At 33.0% G+C, this 9,609-nt stretch overlaps 1 protein-coding gene across 2 annotated transcripts; it reads right to left on the bottom strand.

Annotated features, from left to right (window-relative positions):
- LOC109360460 (alpha-xylosidase 1-like) lies at positions 3,062 to 7,534 on the bottom strand. Of its 2 annotated transcripts, XM_019605381.1 has the most exons (4): positions 7,269 to 7,534; positions 6,350 to 7,038; positions 3,272 to 5,135; positions 3,062 to 3,238 (listed from the first exon to the last, which is right to left on the bottom strand). In XM_019605381.1, coding segments are annotated over exons 1-4 (2,787 nt in total). In that variant the 5' UTR covers positions 7,502 to 7,534; the 3' UTR covers positions 3,062 to 3,237. The 2 variants fall into 2 exon arrangements, with proteins under 2 accessions (XP_019460926.1, XP_019460925.1); XM_019605380.1 differs by having other exon boundaries at positions 3,062 to 5,135.

Genomic DNA, 9,609 nt, shown 5'->3' with positions numbered 1-9,609 from the left:
AGAAATTGACATGTGGCATAAGAGAGTTTTTTTATTATATTGTTAATAGAGAAAAATTAAAATTCAAAGAATCTGAACTGTAATATTAAAATTCAGTGCGAAAAATGTCAAAAAACTTTGATTAGTTGAAAAAGTACAATTATTCTTAGATTAATGATAAACATTAAATTATATAGATAGATTAATGTAAAGAAATAATTTGAATGTGAAAAATGATTTCAATTTCATCTAATGTTCAATGACTATTACTTTTTAACATAACAAAACATAGATGTTGTAAACACTCAATTTTAGTGGGGTAGCGACATGAACCAATCACTAATTAATATTAAATTATTATTAGCATATAAAATATATAATATATGAAAAGTAGGAAGAAAAATATGTGAGGAAGATGTGACATGTGGCATGAAGGAAAAAATGTAAGGGCAAAGTGACATGTGGCATGAGGGAAGGAGAAAATAACATATGGCATAAAAGAATTTTTTTTATTATATTGTTAATAGATTACCGATGTAGCAAAATGACATCACTGTTGGAGACTTACATACACTCACTATTGCTTAAACACAAAACTTCCACCTCCATCACCCTCACTAATTGAATGAAACACACACATGCGATATTGCTAGACCCCATAACAAGCCCTTCCTTTTAGGAAGGCTGCTACAACATCTTCTTCTCTTGCTTTTGCTACTAGGGGTGATAAAATTATCAACAATATGTAATCCACCCAAATTCGAGAAAATTAAATTTAAATTCACTTATTAGAATTAATAAATTTAAATGGATATAATGTAATAGATAACTTTAGTCACTTATATTCGCTCCTTTTCTTCTGACAAATCTTCTTATAGGGTATCTGTGTAGGACAAGCATATGGTTAGAACACAGTAAAGCACATTATTACTCTTAAATCTCTTTGGTATCTATCATACTTTTGTTTCATTCTTTTTCATGCATAAGCTTTAATACTTTCATGTAAAAGTGCGGCATTTGATGAAATTCCTGAGAAAAATAAAATTATCTGGGTTGAAAAAATTAATAACGTTTACCGTACATTTTTGAAGGTTTTGAGGTTCTGACTTATAAAGACAGAATGTGATTATGATAGATTAGCAATCATAAGTGTATGGTTTCGCTGAGCCGTCACATCTTGACCCAAAATCTTAAGGTATTAGGTTTATGAGTCGATCCACTTATATATTCTTTAACTCATTCATTATTGCCCAATGTGGGACTTCTTCATTCACAATTGGAATACCCAACAAGTTTTGATTCTCATTTTCATTTATTTCTTTTTTCTTTAAGTTATTCATCAAGAAGCTTTCTTTTTCATGACTCTTAAAATTTTCAATATTCTTCTTCTTTCCCATGTTCATTATTCTGGCCTTAAAATGTTAAAGCAATATTTTGATAAAGGTATACTCAAATTTTACTCGACCCCTCCCTCATCAAAAGGGTGAAACCCATTATACTTGCAACAAAATTAGAGTAAATGTTAAGGTGGCTAAGAGAAACTAAGATGGAGCTTAATTAAGCCTTGTTTATGCTTCGTGTTAAAATTGCAAATATAGTATATATTATGATGAGTTTGTAAGGAGGATATGAGATAAGGTATATATACTTGTAATCAAAGACTGATCCCTTGGGGAACCATCTAGTGCTTTACTAGACTAACTACTGCATGGCGCAAAAAAGAGCTCGTTAGGATGGTAAATCCAAAGCCTCGTGAGAGGATCCACCCCGATTCAATCAATAATGAGATTCTTGGCTAGAAAAAAGGTTCTTTAATACATTTATAAATAAATATCATTATGTGCATAGTAAGTCAATATTCTCCCCAATACTAGATAGAAAAATACTCTAAAAACTAAAAAAAATATAAATTATAATAACATTTATATCCTTAATTACAATATTTGAATGTCACTTTCAACCTTGGAAATAAAAACAATTAAGAAATAGAATTTCTCTCTTTTAATTCCTACCATCTAACTAAAGCATCAGTTGTCATCACAACAAGGAGAATGCGAAGTCTGTGATGCCTAGGGTGTTTGGGTAAGCTTTTTCTAGGGATATAACATTCTTTTATTTTTATATACAGTTGAATCTAGAAATCTAAGTAGAATCTAGTATCTCATATTTAAGTGATCCCAAATTCCTTATTATTGTATCATCACGCATTGCATCTTCAGGCCTTTACTTTTTGGGCTTGAAGACTGATACATTTTCCATCCAAGTTCTGGGCAAAAAAATTAATTTGCCATGCACCATCATAGAGTTCAAGTTCACTGTTGGGCTTAGACACAAAACTTTTCATAAAAAGAACATTAAATCTTCACCATACAATCATGATATATAGAGTATGTTGGTATAGCTAAAAACCAGAATTGATTATAATCTAAATCTGGATAATTTTGGTTATGTTTGCAGAAAAAAACAGTTTTAAATAATAAAAAAATCATTTGGATTGTGTAAAAAAACTTTTTACATGATAACTTATAAAATTTTTTGTCATGTTAATAATGTTTGGATTGTACCAAAAACTACTATTATTTTAAAAAACATTTTTTGTGATGTTTATCATTTTTTTATTGAAAAACCGAAATAAATTTTGTATTATTTTTTCATATGGGTTGCAACGATTAATTATTATATCTTTGATGGTGATCTAAACAGGCCTTGGCCTTAGCCACAGCATGTAAGTTGAAATGGAATACAAGATTGAAGTGGTCTTTCCATTTAAAGCTTTAAACACAACACATTTAGATAACAAGCATAACATACTCCCAAATAAAATAACACACTCACAACAAAGCAGTTGGCACAAAGGTAAGGTAAGATGGGGAAAAAATATACGTTAGAAAAAATAACCAAAATCTGAAAAAGCTATGGGAAAAAAAGATTTTTTAAAAAAAAACAAATGCTTCTTATATAATTTAATGATGAAGAATTAGTACCAGGTTATGAAACACATCTAGATTTAGATATTAGATGTGTTTGATTGATTTATTATGCCTCAAAGGCAAAATTCTAAATAAGTAGCATCTCTAAGAACTTAAGCACTTAAAAACTAACACAACATTAAGATTTCAATTTTCAACGCACAAGCCTTGTCAACTTGGTTCGTTAAAATGGAAAAGGACGAGCATAATTCTAGCTCATCTCTTCTACCTCAACAATGCTAACAAGAATTGTAGAATAAAGAAAGTACATTAGAAAGCTTCAAAGTTATTATAATAAATAAGATGAAACACTCTAAACCTATCAACCCAATTTCCAGTTCAGATCAAAGTTCTTTCCTATAGAGATTTTCAAGCCCTTCAAAGATACCATCAATGTCTTATTTTCTCCTTCTTCCTGGCCATTCAAGTGCACATGTTCTGATGTACTAACTTCAACATTTGACTCAGCAATTAATGGCTTTCCATCTATCTCAAGTGAAGATAGTGTTCCATTTCCACCTAATCCCAACACAGATACAGATTCAATAAACCAACCTTGATCTAATGCAAACTTACCCTCTTGGACTTCTGACCAAACTTTCACAGATCCTTGTTTGACCGTTGCATGGAAATCAACATATGTTGAGTAGCCATTTCCAAGAGTCATCTCCGGCTGCTCATCTTCGTCGAGGAAAAGGTTCCCTTTAGCTTCTCCATCACTTGCACCGGCCGGGAAGGTTATCACGAGGCTGAAAGGTGTCTTTCTAGCATCCTTAGATATCAGTCCACCCTGCTGCATTGGAAGAATGGTGTTTTGATATAAATGCACGTTGACCACATGCAGAGGCGCGTCAAGGGTAACGTAGATTCCATCCTTGGATGTAATAGTGCTTGTCAAATCAAGTAAACTGTACCAGCTACCAGGAGGAAATAGTGCTTTAACTTCTGTTTTTCCCTGCTCGAGCACCGGAGAAATCATGAGACTGCTTCCCAGCAAGAACTGGGTGCTGAGGCCGTAACATTCAGTGTAAGTAGGAAATGAGAAGAAAAGAGGCCTGGCAATTGGCGCTCCACTAACATGAGCCTCGTAGTTCAGGGTGTAAAGATATGGGAGAATCCTATATCTTATACCCAAAGCATTTCGAGAAGACTCGGCAACTGACTCCCATTGGTAAAGCTCCTGTCTAGGGGAGTAGTAGTTTGCATGATCCCTTGAGAAAGGGTAGAAAGCCCCAACCTCAATCCACCTATTGCAAAGCTCTTCAGTGGGTTGTGGATAGAAACCACATATATCGGAACCCACCATCGGTATCCCAAATATACCAAAATTGAGCATTGTGGATATTGAGTACCTCAAGTTCTCCCATGTGCCCTGATTGTCACCAGTCCAATGTGCAACATATTTGCCGGAACCCACAAAAGTAGAGCGGGATAAAATAAAAGGCCTTTTGCCTTCAATTCCTAGAAGACCCTTGTGAGTTGCAATGGATTCGGTGAAACCAAAAAGACTGTGAGCATCATACTCCAGTACACCATTGTAGTGAACTGCACTTGTGACTATGGTTTTGAAGCCAATAGGAGCTTGTATTCCGGAAGCATTTATTTTGTAGGGAGGATCGTCCCATCGTGTGCTGGTAATGTTTTTGCAATCCAAGCAACATATCCATCCAGGTCCTGTCCCAGTTGGGCACTGCTTTCCCTGAGGAATTGTGCACTTTCCAGAACAGAAATTTGAGACTTCATTCATGTCAATCCATAGGCCATCAATGGGAACAAGTTCATGGAAACGGCGGATCTCATCAGCCCACCAAGAAACGGTTTTTGGATTGAGAAAATCAGGAAAGTTTACAGCACCTGGCCAAACTTGAGCCAAGAAGGGTTCACCGTCATGCTTGATAAAAACATCATTAGCTAAACCCCTTTGGTATACGCCATAACTGCTGTTAACAGCAATTCCAGGGTCATTAATAACGATGTATTTCATGCCAATGCTGTGAATTTTCTCCAAGAACTTCAAAAGTTGTGGACGAGGATAGTTGGCTTGATTGAGTGAGAAGTCCTTTTTCCCATCCATGTGATCATCATCGTTCCAGATCACATCAAGTGGGATTTGAGCCTTCTTGTAACTATCCACAACTTCTTCTATCACAGATAGATTGTGATATCCCCATCGGCATTGGTGGAATCCTGTAATACCAAATAAGTGAGAATATTGTTCCATTACTATAATAAAATTCAGGTACTATAGTCAACTAAATTGGGATTCATAAGGATCTAATGCAACCCACTCTTAAAATTAAATTGACAAGTGAAGCTGCAACATGTAAAAGTCATAGAAGATTAGATTGCAAAAGCAAAATCTGTAGTGGAGTTAAGGACAAAATAATTCACGATTTTTACTCAATTCATTAAACTTTGAATAACATGATTAGTCCATAGGAAATTGTCCAAACTCCAAACTATACAGTATATTCCTTTTAACCAAAAGCTAATCTTTTTTCCTAGACATGAGAACATATCTGCATATTAGAGTAAACTTAGCAATGGCCATCTTAGAAAAGTACAATTTCTCATCCTACTATTGAGCTATCAATACACACTGTAGTAAATAAGTTAATTTAACATATGAAGGAAGTTTATCTTTAAAAGGACAAGAAGATATTCCTCAAGATTTGTGTTATTAACCACATAAATCTAATACAAGTATGAATATGATATATCTCTCTAGAAAAAATGGACAGTAATATATAATATGCAGGTAATGATTGTCCTTGACAAGGACCCATGGATTGCTTTAAACGTGCATGTTACAAAAGGTCAAATTTCATGACTGAAAAGTTGAGGGGAAAAGATGATTTTTTTATATGGTAAAGTTAAGTTTCCAACTTTTATGTTTTGACCTCATCTTTTACATGTGGACCCAATAGGTATTATATCACTCAACAACTAAAATTATACCCAGAAAAGCTTTGCCAGGATCCAGATCATAAAAACAGGTCCAGAAATAAAATTAACTTTGCAGACCTAACTTCTAAAAATAATCAAATCATCCCCTGCATACAATATCCAAAATATGCTAAAGCAAAAAAAAAAGAGCTAACTGGAAAATCATGAGTTTACTGCATTCTCAAATGCATTATGCAGACCATCCTATCATAATCTTCACACACAAAGAAACTGACCCGATTTACATAAACACATAGTTAAAAACTATAGATTCCATCACTTTATCTAAGGCGAGAACATTTTTTTCAATTAAATATTCATATCCAGTAAGGTATAGTTTTCAGTTTTCACAATTGATAATTCTTCAATCAATAATACTAACATAAAAAGGAAATGAAACCCAAATCAGTATCATTTATAAATATATAAACAGGAGATTGATAAGTGAATCATACCGAAAGCCCAGTAAGGCATAGGGGCCGGTCTCCCAATCAATTGAGTATACTGATCAACAACATTCAACGGCGAAGGCCCGGAAAAGAAGTAAAAATCAAGTACACCTCCAATAACCTTGTATGTAAGAGAGGTTCCTTTGTAAAAAACATCCATTCCATTGCTATTCAGCAACAGAACAGCATGTGCAGAAGCTTTGCCACCTGAATTTCTAAGATCCATATACACAGGGTGTGATCCATATAAATCAGCATTTAGATTAATAGCTGATATATCAGTAGTATACAAAGTGTAAGGATCACCAGGATAAAGTTTAATCCCATGAGGCTGTGAGTTCTCTCCCAAACCATAGAGAGAAGCATCTTTAGGCAATTTGGTAGAAATTTCAAGATACTGGTCCTTGAAAACCAAAGAACTAAAAGGATCTGAAGCACCAGAGCTAGTATCAAAAAGGGTTTCACCATTTGACTTCCTTTTCACTTTAAAGCTAAAAGGATCTGCAGTGTAACTGAACAAAAGCTCAGAACCTGAATACTCTAAAACTGATATAGGGTTCTTGCTCTTCCTTGACCTTCCAATTGTTTGAGTCAGTGCTGGTGGTTGCTCCCTTGGTAAAAGGTTGTAGGGAACTTCCCATCTTTGCTTATTGGCATCTGTTATATGTACCCTTAAACGATCATTAGACTCATGCCTGCAAAATCAAGAACAGTGTCATATAAGAATCCTATAGTTATTGTTTCTAAAAGGATTTTATTTAATCACCACCTCGACTCGAGATTAGTTCACAAGAACAACAACAACCAAATCTTAATCCCACCAGCCGGAAGGCTGGTACAACGTCATAATAATCTATCATAAATCATGTATTAAAACAGTTTTTTTCAAGATGGGACTTTATGAATGGAAAAATGTGGGACTTACTTGACATAGAAGCGTAGGAGGGGAATATCAGAGCCATAGATTGAGGTCTTCTTTTTAACTTGGAGGAAACCGATGAGGCCACCATCAGGGGATTCTTCAATTGATACAAGACGGTAGCCTTGGCCAATTTTGGTGGCATTGGTGGAAGAAGAACTAGCTTCAGCTACACATAGAAGAAGGGTTAGAAGAAAAGAAGAGAGACATAGAAAAGCTATAGGGTTTGGAGAAACCATAGCTCACTCTAGAGAAGTTTACTGGTACTATGAGGGGAGTGATGGTGTATAAATACCCAACTAGACTTTATCATGTGCCAATGTTGGATGTTATTTTCAACACCAGTTGTAGTGTTGGACTGTACTGGTTTTACTTTACTTTTTGTGACACAGTTTTTAAGAAATATAGTTTCTAAAACATTCATTATCTATTTATCTTGTTTATCTAATTTACTATACTAGCATTATTGCACATATTATAGTCAATCCGTTGTCATTGTTTGAGATTGTGTATATAATAATTAGTTTATATAAATTTTGAATATAATAATTTGTTATTAACTATATTCAGCCTCATTAACTTTATCTATTTCTTGAAAAAACATAATTTTATTCATTCATTGTATAAAATTGGCACACAAATTTGGAATATATATGAAATATGCAATGGTCATATAGGTTGGAATTTATTTATAAATATGTAGTAAATGATATGGAAGTCAAAAACTAATTCCTAATTAGTAATGTCAAGTTTGAAAGTAACAAAAATAAAAGTATTGATAGCAAGAAAGAATTTTGCCACCTACAAAACAAATAATGAATATTCATCATAAAATGTAATGTAGTGAATAACTTAAATTGTTATCTTAGAATAATAATTTAGTTAGCAATTTAGTAATAACACTAGTAGTATAAAACAGTATAAAAAGGAATATATATATATATATATATATATATATATATAATATAATCTATATTTACATTATACATATTAGCATATTGACAAATGTTATTATTATAACATCGTGAATTTTCTGTGTATATTATTTTATTAACGATTCATTTTAGAAATAAATCAGTATTGAATTAGACTAAACCATAGTTGAGTGTTAGTTTTTTTTGTGATTTCTTATTTTGTGATAAATTTTCGTAATTTTCTGTGACGGAAAGTTTTTGAGCTGCTGTCGGGCCCAAATTCGGCCCAATAACGTGTTTTTGAGTTCCGTAATTCAAAATCGAATTCCGATTGTGCCATTGGCTTCGAAATATTATTTCGAGACAAGATAGACACCAAGTTTGTCCGTAACTCATCTCTAGATATTTTTCACCACAAAATTCAAGTTTCAACGTTTCGGGCAAATGGCCTAAATCGGGAGATTGTATATTTCCGAACGAAATTATCCGAAAATGTTCGGACACGACGTTTATCGGGAAATTACATCATATCAATAAAGTTGGAAGTCATCATTTCATGAGTCACTTACTTGTTGCACAAATAATGCAAAAGCTTCCTCTCTTACGCAAATTCCCCTAAATCACTCAACAAATCCTCTCACTCCACCACCTTTAGACACATCACCTATGCTAGTTTAAATCTAGTTACCTTGCATTAAATTTTATGATTTGATGAGGGTGAGGCTCTCCTATAAATACCCCACCCCATTCTCTCATTTTTACACTAAATTTCCTATACAAACTAAGGTAGTCTTTTATGTTTCTTCTTCATCTTCTTCTCATACTTCATAGAAAGTTATGAGTTTTTATTATGTTGTTCATAAAGTAGAGTTTATATTTGTTCTTTAAGTATTTTATGAAGGCATAACTAAATGGGATGACAATAAAATCATATGAACCTTTATGTAGCTTTTGATTTGACCTTTGTAAATCTTGAAATTTCTTCCTTGTTCTTAGATGGAAAAACTATATCTTTGGACAAGGTTGGATGAGTTATTTGTTTGGAAATATTAGAAATTATTGTTAGTATTTGAATATGTTTAAAGGTGATGATTTTAACATCAAAGGAATCTTTAATGTGTTTAGGAAAAAGTTTGTATTTTATTCTTGAAAGTTTATGATGTTGATAAGTTGTTGTTAAAAATGTTTTATTTTAGAAGGTATTATGTTTAAAAATGGTTTAGCATATTTTACTCTTTGATTTCCAAGTTAAAATAATTATTTAGGATAAAAGATGATTTATTAAAGTCTTGACTTCATAAACTTAAAGTGTCATGAAGTTTTGGATATTAAAATAGTAGAAAGTCTTTCTTTAGGATTTATTTTCATGACTATGAAATTAACGCTTACTAACCTTTGATGTTTTTCCTAAAAAATTAGGAGGTGTTAAGATG

Source organism: Lupinus angustifolius, chromosome LG11 (assembly GCF_001865875.1).
Source record: "Lupinus angustifolius cultivar Tanjil chromosome LG11, LupAngTanjil_v1.0, whole genome shotgun sequence".
In the NCBI taxonomy this organism is placed as follows: domain Eukaryota; kingdom Viridiplantae; phylum Streptophyta; class Magnoliopsida; order Fabales; family Fabaceae; genus Lupinus; species Lupinus angustifolius.
This window is presented reverse-complemented; position numbering and strand designations above follow the sequence as displayed.

Excerpts from the sequence above, each read along its gene's own strand:
- LOC109360460 (XM_019605380.1), bottom strand. The coding sequence starts at position 7,501 with ATGGTTTCTCCAAACCCTATAGCTTTTCTATGTCTCTCTTCTTTTCTT. Across the intron at positions 7,039-7,268 it reads CTCCTACGCTTCTATGTCAA|GCATGAGTCTAATGATCGTT; the intron begins GTAAGTCCCACA and ends TTGATTTTGCAG. Across the intron at positions 5,136-6,349 it reads TATGCCTTACTGGGCTTTCG|GATTCCACCAATGCCGATGG; the intron begins GTATGATTCACT and ends TTGGTATTACAG.